General features: G+C 39.6%; 1 protein-coding gene across 2 annotated transcripts; it reads right to left on the reverse strand.

Annotated features, from left to right (window-relative positions):
• Positions 1 to 951: 951 nt before the first annotated feature.
• fbxo7 (F-box protein 7) lies at positions 952 to 12,603 on the reverse strand. 2 transcript variants are annotated; one of them, XM_030045810.1, is made up of 10 exons: positions 12,500 to 12,603; positions 10,732 to 10,854; positions 10,044 to 10,272; positions 7,632 to 7,871; positions 5,427 to 5,571; positions 4,934 to 5,017; positions 4,731 to 4,826; positions 3,192 to 3,368; positions 2,009 to 2,049; positions 952 to 1,851 (listed from the first exon to the last, which is right to left on the reverse strand). In XM_030045810.1, exons 2-10 carry the CDS (start codon positions 10,851 to 10,853, stop codon positions 1,540 to 1,542), a joined length of 1,446 nt encoding a protein of 481 aa, XP_029901670.1. In that variant the 5' UTR covers position 10,854; positions 12,500 to 12,603; the 3' UTR covers positions 952 to 1,539. The 2 variants fall into 2 exon arrangements, with proteins under 2 accessions (XP_029901670.1, XP_029901669.1); XM_030045809.1 differs by having other exon boundaries at positions 7,632 to 7,880.
• Between the last annotated feature and the right edge of the window lie 955 nt (positions 12,604 to 13,558).

Here is a 13,558-nt window from a genome sequence, read left to right on the forward strand (position 1 = left end):
TCACTGTTAGAGAAAACCGAAACATAGGCCTAGTTGAAAAGTTGCATTCTAAACACAGATGGCATAAACTTTCATCCTTATTGTGACATAACATATTTCTATCACCCCTGATTTGCCGCTAAGCTTTGTATTGTGTTGCTCTTACTAACTGGCTCCGCTCTTCTGGTGCCTAGCAGATGATGAATTCAATGCTCCTGTAATTAGTTGGAGCCGCTGAGCCTGGGACCAATCACATAAGCCCATTTGGAGACGCTGGGCGCACTCGTTTTAATGTTCCCATGTGGCTCGTTGACGGTGGACCCAGGCAGGGGCGGTGTGTAGCGCGTTAATGGAGTGGGTAGGCTGAATACAGAACAACCTCTAATCGCGACATATAAGGGTGTAAAAGTCGCAGTCAGCGATAAAGCAAATAGTACACAGCTAGATTCTGATCCTTTAAAAGGATAGCTCATTTAAAAACACTTTTATGGCAAGAGAATAATAAACCAGCTCAGAAAGCAATCTGTGAGTAATGAAAATGGATACGTAGAGCAACATACGACAAAAGTGCATTTAATTAGCCTACAGTAATTACTCTGATCTGTAAAATATTGTTTTCAATCATGGAGTCGTTTCTAATTGGTGTGTAGCTTTCTTTTGTCTTGCGGAGGTGCTTTTCACCTCGCTAACTCCGCCCAGCCGGGGAGAACCGCTTAACCTTAAACGAGTGTACCCTTTGTTTCAAGAAAAGGATGACATCATTGTTTCCCGGGAAGCCACTCTCCCGATGGTGGATGTAAAAATGCGTTTCACACACTGAAGATCAGTGATCACAGCGAATCATATTACCTATAATTAGGTGTTATTTGGTCTGCCAGTTACTTTAAGTAGGTCCGGTCATTTCACTGAATGCCAGCCCTGTGCCACACACCTTGAAGAACAGATACACTTTTACACAGTGGCTTGACACATCATCATTTTTTATTATTTGATTTTTATTTGAGAAAATAAATACTTCAGGGTGTGCCCTTCCCAAGTGAGAATTTATGATTTCCTAACCCAGATCTTCTTTACATCATACACAACGTGCGAAAAGCTAACAGAAGACACAAACTGTATCATTGTGAGATGGTGAAAGAAAAGACAGAGGCCTGTAACAATAAAGCCTCTCAGAATATATGTACAGAGCGAGAACTCACTGGTCAGGTCATATGATTCTATCAGCTAGTCCCAGATCACATCACCTATTCTAAAATGCATTGTTATTTAAGACTCTGCTTGTAGTGTAACTGGGTTAGATGTTTAGTTTTTGGACTTATGCCAATGTTTCCACTGCCTCAAGCAAGCAGAAAGCACAGATGAGTAATTATGAGAGAACACAAAATGCTTTTCAGACATTTGCATTTTAGGCAAAACAGTAAAAACACAGTTGTCAGAGTTTAAGTCCATGAAGAGGGCACAATGCTTTATCAAGCATTCAAATAATTCAAATCCTTGTGTTAACACAGATGAATATTCATTGGTCTAATCCACACTGAAAACAAACTTGAGAGTTCAGAGTCAGATGAAGCCTCGGCGGATATCTGTAGGTCGACTGCCCATGGGTCTGGGTCCACGCCATCTACCAAGACCTCCTCTTGCAGGGCTGTGATCTGGGAGTGGGCCAATGGGGTCGAAGCGAGGCTGAGGCAGGATGCCCTGGGGAATGTTAGGTCTTTGGTCATACTCACCACCGATAATGCCCGGTGGGTACAGGGGCGAGGGGATGAAGGGGTTAAAGGGATTGGAGGGGATAGGATGGATGGGAGGAGTAACATAGGGGCGGGCCATGCGTCGATATTCCTTGCGCAACTTGTATTTCCTTTTGTAAAGCTAAAGAAAGACACAAAAACTCTGTTAGAATATTCTCTGACCAGATAAGGCGTGAATAAAAGCGTGAAATAGCTTCAGGGATGAATGCCACATTCAAGCTGAAACGTGACAAATCTATTGATTCTTGTCAGACTCGTGACCACTGTGTGCTGCTTACTTCTTTCCAGTCTGTGTCTCTGGATCTGCTGGGATCTTGATCTGGAGGGAAGTACACAGCCAGAGTTAGTTGTCTTGATTAAACCTCAACTCACAAGACTTTTTTCAGTCAGAAAATACTGAGAAAAAAAGCAGCTCAGGAATGTTGTATCACTTGCAACCTAATAAGCAGAATTATAAGTCATAGAGAGTGATGAAATGTGCAGGGACTCTTAACATTTTAACAACACAGAACAGCTTTCCAAGACTGGCTATAAAATAAAAGAATACATTTTAAAAGTAATATTCAGTTTACAAACTGCAACACATATTAGTGACTACATACAAGATGAACCTGGCTATTGTCCATCCTCTGGTTAAGGTTTGGTTCAGGTTAATATGTTTACATGAAACCAGTTATATAAGATTTAACCATGAACGCTGTGATTAAGTCTGATAGTTCCCATGAATAAACCAAGTCACAGAAATTACCCCTCTCTTATTGAATAATATCCTAATAAACAGAATTACATGCAGTTATTATAAGTACTACTTACTGCCATGTTGTTTGTTTACATATAACTGTGTCCATTATGTTACAGACAATAATATTAAAGTCCATAACACTTCATGTTTAAATCAGGGATTCTACACTTATTTGCCAAAAACCTTTTTTTCCCATGACTTGTCAATAACTACATGCCCAACTTCCACGACAGTATTTCTGCAGTGCAATGTGTAAAGCAAGATAAGTAATCGTGAATGTGAGAATATGGGGTCTAATCGAAAGACAAAATTTGTTTAATTCCATTTCTTGACTCTAATTGGCTGGTTCCTTAGAACAGTACGAGAGCCGATTTCCAGGAAATATAAATATCTTCATTGTTCTCCCTTCTCAGGTTCTAGTTGAAGTTGTTAAGACTATGACCATTATTAAATATCTCCATGACTTTTCCAAAAACCTAAAGGATATTTAATAATTTTCCAAAACCTTTCTAGACCTGGGAAACATTTTAAAATTCCATGACTTTTTCCAGGACTGTCATGACTGTATAAACCCTGTTGCATGCATGTAACCATAAACAGGACAGTTGAGTATGGGGTTGAAAATGGAATTCTCTGTGCATATAAATGTAGCGAAGGTGAGATAAAATAAACTGATTTGGTATAAAGACATAATGGTGATGGGTTTCCCCTTGTGTTACCCCTGAAGTCCCGGTGGTAGAGGTGTCTCCATAATGTGGAGTCTGATGTGGTGCTGTGGAAGTGTCTGCTGGCTGAGGACAGCGCCACCAGGGACTGGACATCAAGCAGCCTCAGCACCCTGAGAAGCAGCTCCGGTGGTAAGGCACCCAAGCCAAACACCACAGGCAGAGCCAAGGCTGGAAACACCACACACAGCAAGTCAGACTGTATACAGAAACCAGGTTGTCAAAGCAATCATACAATATATAGGTCAAGGGTGGCCTGTGTTGGGCTCATTGCCCCAAAAAGTACCTTGATGTTCATTCCTTGTTTCAAAAAAATCAGTGTGTGCTGTGCAGTGTTTGGGTTTCCTCCCCAAGTAAATTGCCTGACTGCTGAGTACATTTCTGTTATGGATTCAAGTGTCCTGCACAGACCTGGTGGTTTTCACCACTGTAGTTTTCTGAAACCTAGGCAGAAAACCTAGATGCTGCTGGCTTCTAAGGGGTTGAAACTGTTCCCTTGCAGTTGACTTACTGTTGACTTATTGTTTGTTTTACATACTTGAAGGCTTAAACGCTTGAGTGTTCAACATATTTAAATAAAGGAGTGTATGTTGAAGTAAGTGGGATTTTTTCTTTTCTTTTCTTTTCTTTCTTTCTTTTTTAACCATGGTATCGAAATGGGTATCAAGAATCATGGAAATTCACTGGTATTGGTATCAACCACTGAATTTCTGGTATAGTGACATACACCAGTGTCTCATCAGTTTGCTTGGTCTTGAGCCTTCTGACTTGGAAAGACATGACAGCTTACCCTCCCCAAAGTCACAGAAAAAAACATGCAATTAACCCATTTTTGCAGTCCCCCTTAGTGGTATAAGAAAGCCTGAGGAAGTTATCTTACTGCAAAATGACTTTGCCATCAGCAAATCAGCCCTTGACAGACAGTTGAGTGAAAGTTAAATCAGTTGTTTCTCTCATAGCTACCCATATTCTTCATGGAATTATAAGGTTTATTTGGAAGGTAAGGACCCAAACCTCAAAGTTTAGGACTCAGGACATAGCTTGGACTCTTGACTTATGACTTGACTGGGGATTTCCCTGTTTCAACCTGGGACTTGAGACTTACTTGTGACTTGTGAAACAATGGCTTGTTCACACCTCTGTTTTCAACCCACTGAGGTCAGTTTAGCAGTGCTTTTCTGCCCTAAAATGTTTAAGTTTTTATCAGCTTTTAATGCTGCCAAGGACTGAAAACTTATTAGTGAATCTAGATGACCACAATTCATTATATGTATGACACAATGTCTATGTGAGAGTTGTAGTGTTTCAGTACCAACACAAACTGAAGGTCGAAAAGCTGCTTCTGTACCCAGATGGAAATATAACACAACCAGCTAATGCTACAAGGCCATTAGTTTATACTGGAATGAAAGACTTAAGTGCCTGAAAATGATGCTTTATGAGGAAAAACATCAACATGCCCAACAACTGGAGCCAGAACCCAACAAAACAGGACACATTCATTTCCAATTTCATTCACAGACTGATCTGTACCTTCTCTGGCGGCAGCTATCAGAGGGTATGCCACCTGGTCTTTGAAGATTCGTGACAGTTTGCCCAGATCTTTGAAAGCTCCTGCTGCATTTTCTCCTGGGAGACACAACAGTGACATGAGTGTTTCACAACACCTACTATAGTGATTTTAGCGCTGCACTGATCCTTGTATATTCTTGCTGCTTTCATACATTACTACTAACCTTGAAACTCATCAGTCACATAGCTGGATGGATTCACTGACAATTTGTGTACCACATCCACCTTCTCATTCATCCTCAGGGTAGCTAGAAAGGGTAACAGGTTATGACCATAAATGAAGGAAACCAGTATACACAGTCTTCTTTAGCCAAATATCACATTTCTGAACAAGCTGATCTGCCAAAAGGACAAAATGAGCAAATTGAGGTGATGACATAGAGTTCTTTTTTCAACATGTATGAATTTCTTGTTTGATAGCTTTGAAAACAGCCAAAAGTGTTAATGCTTGCAAATTAAAGAGCATTTGTTTTGCATGCACAGTTAAAACTGTAGACTGGCTTCAGCAATTCATCCATGTGCTGATGTTCCCAACACTTAAGAAACCCTCCATTTCTAATAGGTCTAATAAAACAAGGTTCACTTCAGAAAAACTATAATTCTAGGGGAATTAAAAAGAACTGACACAAGTAGTTGGATGATGTGTTGGTCACTCACCATTAATGACAAGCATAGGTCCCATGGACACAGCCACCAACATGACAAGGCTGCTCTCACACAGAGGATGGGTGTATTGTAGTTTGTACACTCCCCCTGCTGCCCTCCACCCGCTGGGCATCTCACCAGGCTTCATCTCAGATCCCTGAACAAACAACATGTACAAAATGCCTGTGAACTGTATTTCCAGCATTTCAGCACTAACAGTTATCCCACTGGGGTGTGATCTGGGCGGTGATGTATCCGAAGATTTCAAAGCCAAACTGAAGACCCTTCAAGACGTTTTAAAGCTATCTTGAACCAAGTGTAAGACCTATTTACAACAGAATGTCAAAAAATGAAAAGACTGCCTCGCAGATGTATGCCTCTGCAAACCTGGCAGGTTGCAGTTTACATTATTTGTAGTTAAGACTTTAGGAATTAAATAAAAGGTATTAAGTCTATGTTTTGGTGATAAAGAAGCTATCACTGTATTGTATCTGTATTGTATCAATCATGTATGATTCCAGTGAATAAATTCCAGTGAGAGGCATGCTGTCTTCTCTTTGAGCCTATTTTTACAGAGGAGCACAGAGGATGTGGACATGGTGCAACAATAACCACGTGAAGCTCAATATCAGCGGAACCAATGAGCTGGTGGTGGACTACCAGAGGAACAGGAGGCCCCCTGCTCTGGCTATCATTCAAGTAGAGGAAGTCAAGTGAAAATACTGAGTTAAGGCATGGAATAATAGACAGAGAAGTGTTTTCGCAGAACATTACAATGTCACAGTGAAGTTGACCTTGGACTTTTTGGATATAAAATGTCATCATTTTATCCTTTTAGACATTTGTGTGAAACTTTGTCATAATTGGGATAATGAATTCTTGAGTTATGCTAAAAATGTGTTTTGTGAGGTCCCAGTGACCTTGACCTTTGACCATTGAAGTCTAATCAGCTCATCCTTGATTCCAAGAGGATGTTTATGCCAAATTTGAAGAAATTCCCTCGAGGCATTCCTGAGGTAATGTGTTCATGAGAATGGGACGTGCAGACAAACAACCTGAAAACATAATCTGTCTGGCCACGGCTATCACCAGCACAGATGCACAAAAACACAGTGAGGTGACAACATGGCTAATAACAGCTACTGAGCAGTATAAAAAAATGTTTCAGCAACATTTAAGCAACTCTACATCAATGCTGATTTGTTTTACTTTAAAACTGTGCCTCAACTGAATATCACCAAATCTAATCAATATGTCAATAAGACTATTTAATTTTTTATTTACAAAGGCATCTAATGTATTATATATCTAAAACATCAAACGCATTTAAACACATTTTAACACCTTAAATTTAAATAATGTAGGCATAATTAAAGATCCACAGATCCCTGACTCAACAGTGAGAGTCAATCATATACTGTATACACACATGTAGCTGTGCATGTGTGAGTGTAACTATGGAAACAGTTTCCCTGCCTGAATGTGTCTGAATCAGTATATTTTATGGGAGCAGGAAAGGTAAGTGAGTATGACTGACAATATGTATATTATTTTTTATGAAGATGAGATGTTTGGCTCAATGGATTTTCAGAATGTGCAATATTTTTGCCTGCTGAATACAACACTGTTGCCTACTTTTGAAAGGTAAGTGAACATCAGATGCATTCTTTGATCCTTTGCAATTGTATGACTTTGAAATATCCATTCCGTGGACACCTGACATCCACTACATCCACATAAAAAATAAATTAAATTAACGATTGTAAATGTTTAGAATGTAAAATTCATTAAAACAATGAGTAACATTCCACTCTGTCAACAATTACTGTCAAGATGCTCTTGAGCAAGGCACTGACTTGGAATAGTACAGAATCTTTATTAATATCATTAGTAACAGCTGGCTTCACCCTGCAATTCTATGTCAAAATGGCTGCTGTGAAAAAGGTTGGCTTTAAAGCAATGCACAGCACTACGACTGCTATGGTGAGGGTTGTAAATGACATCAGAGTCAACCTTGGTGTTAATAAGCTCTCTGCACTGGTGCTTCTTGATTTGAGCGCAGCCTCTAACTCGGCTGACTATGTTATCCTCCTGAACAGACTGCATAAGTAGGTCTCTTGTATTTAAGATGGATCCGGCCATACTTCACAAGTGTTTGTTGTTTGTTTGGGTGTGCTTTCCTTACAGAGACTTGATATTGCATAGGATCTATTTCACCTGAGGAATGAATCCAGTCTCCAGCATCAGGAGGTTCACAGCCACCATGAGGGTGTCGCTGGGGCTCCTGCTTTGAGCTCCGTGGTAGAGGAGCTCGAGGGAGAAAGGAACCTGGCCCTCCTCCGCCTCACTGCACAGCATGGGCTCCCAACTGGAGATCTCTGTTCCATGGTTTTCCTCTTCATTGTTATCCTCCAACTCCTTCGATTCCACTGTGCTGCTAGCACTTGGCTGTTTATCCTGTGGACATTTTAATACAATAAAGCAACAGGTTATGACTGGAACCTCATAGTCATCAGGCCTACAGTTGGGATTTGACCCAACCCTGTTCTCCGAACAGAGTTAGCTTTAGTGGTATCTGTCAAACATTGGCATGATATTAGGTGATATTTCAGAAACAAATTGTCTCATTTTGACCAAAGTCTTGTTTTGGAACTGGAAAGTCCTGTTTTGGTTTGGGAATTATTGAAATTCTGCATTACGAAGAGCTAGTTTGCATGGTAGCTACAGTTATTTGGATGTGATGGGATAATTATGTACCTGGCTAACAAGTATTTGAGCATACTTGTATTATCAATGTTAAGGTGCACACCAGGAAGACCAGCAATCTCTTTCTGTGATACAATATTTTATTTGTCAAAATGTTTTATGAGCTGAAAGAAATATGCAACCTGATAATACCTGAGGACAGATTATGAGTAATTCTTCTGTATCACAGCCACTGAAGTAAATATCCAACCTGTTTTTCCACAAGACACAGAGCTTCACAACATTTCAAGTCAGGAGAAAAGTGAATCTGTTCAAAACCTGCTGTGTTTCAGCATACCACTCTCTGTTGGCGCTGCAGAGATGTTGCTAGGCAGAAAAAAGCTGACACTTCAGAGAGAAGACGCGTATTCTATTTTCATACCACTGGCAGCAATGATAATACATCATCGTCCTTTGTTTGAGTGTCTTTGCTCTGAATCAAACACATTTCAGTGCACACTAGTTCAACACAGGAGCCTGTTTCAGCCACAGTTTATATGCAGTGAGTGCAGAGAGGTGACTCAGCACTCCACAGCACCGCTTTTAGCTTCAGTGGAGGTCAGTGAATTGAACAGGAATGTTAATATGACGGTCACTTTCGATTCAGTGGAAGAGTTTTGATTTCAGTATGTTGTTGTGGTGTATCAACAACCTGGAAGCTGAAACAATAGGCCACACAGAAAGCCTTTCACTTTCACTGCCATTCTATTCATCAATATGACACGGCCAAACAGGCTTGTTTTGCTGACTCTATCTGCCATGCAATTGTTTATATCAAAGTGGAACCCTCAAAAATGCAGTTTGCACACTATTAAATGGAATAATAACTTATAATTTCTATTGCATCGTACGTAATGCCATAAAACACACCCTCCCCCATTCCCATCTCTACATAACTCACTCATTCACCCAATTTAGCCCAAATGCCTGGTTGTGCAATTATCATCACTTATACTGATAGATTCCTTATAATTTCTTCCAATAGTTACATGCATTTTGGACACTAGAATGCTAAATGTTACAGTAAATGCACATTAACTACATTTTCCTATGGTTGCACAACTTGACATTTTCATGGTAGCAAGATAAGAAATCTCGTTAAAAAACTGGAAATGCCAAAAAGTTTAATTACACAATTAAACAATCAATTTTGGCCAGGCTGTCTCCTAGACTTGTGTGATGGCCACAGCTATGGCTCCACTATAAATGGAGGTAACACACGGGCTATATAAGGGGCAAACCAATTTCTGATTTGTAGTTTAGTAAAATTATGTATAGTTTAGGTATTCATTGTTTTGGTTTACTGTTAACTTACTGGACTTGGGAGCTTTTTTTGTTCACTGCAGCTATTTTGATTTGTTAGTTTTTGTTCACCCCCTGTGTATGTAAGTGGGCCGATCGGTTTCCTCTGTTTGTCATTTGGTTGGATAAGTTTATTCTGGTCAGTCCATCTTAAGTTACTGGATTTTAGAGATTTGTTCAGTTTTCCTGTCCCCTTTTAGGGCCAAGAACTGTCATTTGCTGATCTTGCTTTTCATCTTTTTTGAAGTTGAAGTTTTTGGGTAAATAAAACCCTTATTTTGTTGAAAAAAAAAAAAAAAAACACACCTGTGGCTCCTCTTGCCTGCTCGCTTAGTTCCTGACAATCTTAAAAACCTTACTCGTCACTGACTTATTTTTTTGCCTTACTATATCCTGCTACCATTTGCAATGACCCAACTTCCACAATGATCATTAAAGATTTGCTTAATCTCAAATTACACAATAAAATGACAACAAATCAAATCATGACAGGTGAGATTTAAAATCTGAGTTCGCTAGACTGCAGCAGGTCTAAGAAATGTGTTTCGGTCAGATGAATGAGTTCTGCAGATAAGTGCTCACCTGACTGGAGGCCATGGCAGTGCTCTGTCTGGTCTGGTTCTGCTGTTGACTCTGTGCTGCTGTATTGTTGGCTGCCTGCTGGGCAGATGAGGGTGCGGCAACGGCTACAGACTCAGGCAGGATCACGCAGATCAGATCCCCAGACACAATACCACAGGAGGAGAGAGTCTGGCCTGCATCGGATAGAGGCTCTGTTCCATTAAGAGACAGGCTGAACTCTGTGTCTGAGCTGAAAGTGAAAGAGCAAGCACTCATAAACGACCTATCCTAACTACCAGAATGCACTGGAAAATTTGATGACACAGTTTCATCACAGCCACCATGACTAAACTAGGAAGAGGAATCAGCTTTTTCACCACTGCACCATATTGCCCACTGATCACTGTGCAAGTTATAGGTTTTATATGATGGGATGGGCAGAGGACGGTTGGCCAAAAATCTGTGAAAATGAAGTACCTCCAAAAATACAGTTTTCCAGGAAATAAAAGTAATAGCACAGTATTGTAAATAACGAGGACAGTATAAAATTGGAATAAAATAAATGTTTTGTAATTATTGGCATTCTCTATTCAAAGCTGTGTCTGATGGTACAGACAATTAGCTAACAAAGTGGAAAAAGCCAGGTTTTATTTCATGTTTACTTTAAAAGCAGAAGTTCAACACATTAAAATGAACTGTGGTGTCTGACCTGAGTCCATGGGAAGACAGGACGGTCTCCTTGATGTGATCTCTGAGCTCAGTCACACTGGGCTCTGCTCCCACTAACTCCACTCTGCTAGTCTGCTTGTTGATTCGAACCCGCAGCTTCATGCTGTGGGGGACAAGGGAGTTGTTGAACACACACGAAGCCATTCATCCTGCACAGCTATAATCAAAACTGATCAAGTTTCTGTTAGCAATAGTTTTGCTCCTCTTATTATCATAGGTTGATATGATAATAAGAGGAGCAATGTTGTATGTTGTGGGAGAAAAAGCCAGCACCAGGGCCAGATGGGTGCCGGTCCTCTCCCACTCTGCTCTACTTCTTGTACTCAGTATTAGGGCTGGGATGACATGTTTATTGATTCGATTCGTTTGTGGCTCTAAAGTTTCATGAGGCTGTTATTATCCTAGAGGTCAAAATAGGTCATTTTACACAGTGATGTCAAGTTCCAAAAATGGTCTGCCTACAGTGTAATGGCTGCTATGGGGGCCAACGTCATCACACATGAATCAAATGTGGCTCATTGAATCCACAAGAGTCTCAGCTTTCCAGTCAAAGCCAATTGATGCAACTCCAAGACTGTTTAGGCCCCAGTCTGCACTAATACACCATTTTACAACAGGCCACAAGAACACATGTTGACTGCAGGGTTTGTGGCCCAAACTCCATGCTTGGTCTGGCTTCATATGATACCATTATCTTTACTTTAAACAATGAATAACCAATCAAAAAATAAAGGAAAAAACTGTTAAAAAAAAAAAAAAAAAGAATTGTGACACTTAAGGAATCAATTTAAGGAATCAATTTTTGATTTTTTTTTTTTTTTTTTTTCAAGCAACACTAAAACTAGCAGATAGGAAATCTGATGCAATGAAATAGGTTTGCTGTAAACTGTCAGAATACAGCAAAGCCGGTTCATGGAAGCAAGGTGAACTGATGTCAATGCACACATGCTTTCACACCCTGTGGACCTCCTCCTGATGAAGCCCTTCATCACTCCGTCTGTTTCTCATGCACCATCATTTCCAACATGGTAGTGAAGTTTGGTTTTCCCCCAAAATAACGGCATCTCATTAAACTCCCCAACACTTCCTTTCTTAACACAGTCCCCATGATTTAACTATTATTTGCCCATGCCTTAATGATTTTATCATCTACTGTAGACATCGTTGTTTCCCTCTGAATGATTTTTTTCCTAATAAAAAAAAAAAAAAAAGGTTAACACTTGATTCATAAATTAAATGACTATATCTTTGGTAAACTTAAATAAATGAATACACACATTACTCACATATACAGTGTACAAAACTTTATCAGGGCTATTGTTTACCAACCAACTCCTGTTTTCATTAAAATAATTTCCTACAATGTTATGGGCCAGACTAAATGTTCTAACTTTAAGGTCAGTCAGTCTGTTTATTGATATTGTCTTAAAAATTACAAATGGTTAAATATTCTCCGTCTGAATGGATATATGGCTCATTTGTCGTGACACAATAAGAGAGGTATTTTTGTAATTTGTGGTGTTATAATAACGTTAGATCTAATATCGTGGTTAGCTAACGTTAGCTCACTCCATACGTTTCATTTTCGTTTCCAGCAAAGAGTTGGTAGCTAAGTTACGTTTTGGCTTAACTAAGCTAGCTAACTTAGTTGACTTGGCAGGCTGGCGCTGAATAAACGGTCAAAACAGTGAAGCGTATGACCCAGGAAGATTAAATACCACTTCACTAGCGGGTTTATTTGAACTTACTTAATGTCGTTTCTTCCTTCACAGCATATTTTGGGGAGTAAACACAAAACAAGACATGACACAGGAGGTGCCTGCACTCGTTAGTCAAGTTTCACAGTAAACCGTAGTACATCCGGTTATAAATTCCAAAATAAAACTCTTTTCCTTTTCAACACATTGACTTCAACATATTAGTGTACACAGTATTTAGACTCAGTGAATACACATGCAGCAGATAAAAAGTCAGCTTTATCTTATAGCAGTGCCACAAATGAAACAGAGTTATTACCCGAGGAGCTTGGCTTAGCAAACGCGCCACCCTCCTCCACATCACTCCTCAAAACATACTTTTACAAGAAGCCTTTTTTAAAATAGCAATGTTATGTTTCTTATTCATCTTTTACTAATAATATTTTTCGGTTTTAATGCTCGACTTGTTTTTATTTTTGCTGTATTTATTGTATGCTTTGCTTTATCGGGTCCTATGTTCTACGTTTTAACTTTACTTTTTATGCTCTTATCTTGATGGTGTATCATTTTTACTTGTTATGTAAATCACTTTGTCACTATGTTTTGAGAACAAATAAAGTACAAATAAAGTTTGTTATCGTAATTATTGTACAGGGCAAGTCAGCGGTGCATTATTCTGTCTGAACTGAAACTGGGTTATTCTACTGACTGTTTTAGTAGGAGTTTTGTTATTAAATGCACCCCAAAGCCTCGTTTTTTCATTGACAAAGCCTGCCTTTATTTTGAAGGCCGTGTTACTTACCTCCCGTTTTACCCTTGTTGTCCTCAGCAGGCTTTACAGGATAGCCGGAAGTACTACAACTACGGCAGACGAGTGGTTTACCGTTACAGAAGTGTAGCAAAGTGAGAGTGACTGTTTGTCTTCACGCTTCGGTGCAAATGCGTGACTGACTGCACCTAAAGTTACAAAATAACAGTGTCATTAGCGACATGTAGCTCGTACACGTTGCAAGTTAACTGTCAGTTGAAACCTGTCATGTAGGTTCAATTGACATGCGTCATACTAAAACAGGAAACGCGTTTTGTACTGATAAAATACTTGTGGGCTTC

This window comes from Myripristis murdjan, chromosome 23, assembly GCF_902150065.1.
Source record: "Myripristis murdjan chromosome 23, fMyrMur1.1, whole genome shotgun sequence".
Lineage (NCBI taxonomy): Eukaryota > Metazoa > Chordata > Actinopteri > Holocentriformes > Holocentridae > Myripristis > Myripristis murdjan.

What these genes read in the sequence shown, in the direction of transcription:
- fbxo7 (XM_030045809.1), bottom strand. Translation starts at nt 10,853, where the DNA reads ATGAAGCTGCGGGTTCGAATCAACAAGCAGACTAGCAGAGTGGAGTTA. An exon ending in CTGTCTTCCCATGGACTCAG is followed by an intron (nt 10,273 to 10,731) that starts GTCAGACACCAC and finishes TTTCACTTTCAG; the next exon opens with CTCAGACACAGAGTTCAGCC. An exon ending in CTACCACCGGGACTTCAGGG is followed by an intron (nt 2,050 to 3,191) that starts GTAACACAAGGG and finishes ACTTCCCTCCAG; the next exon opens with ATCAAGATCCCAGCAGATCC.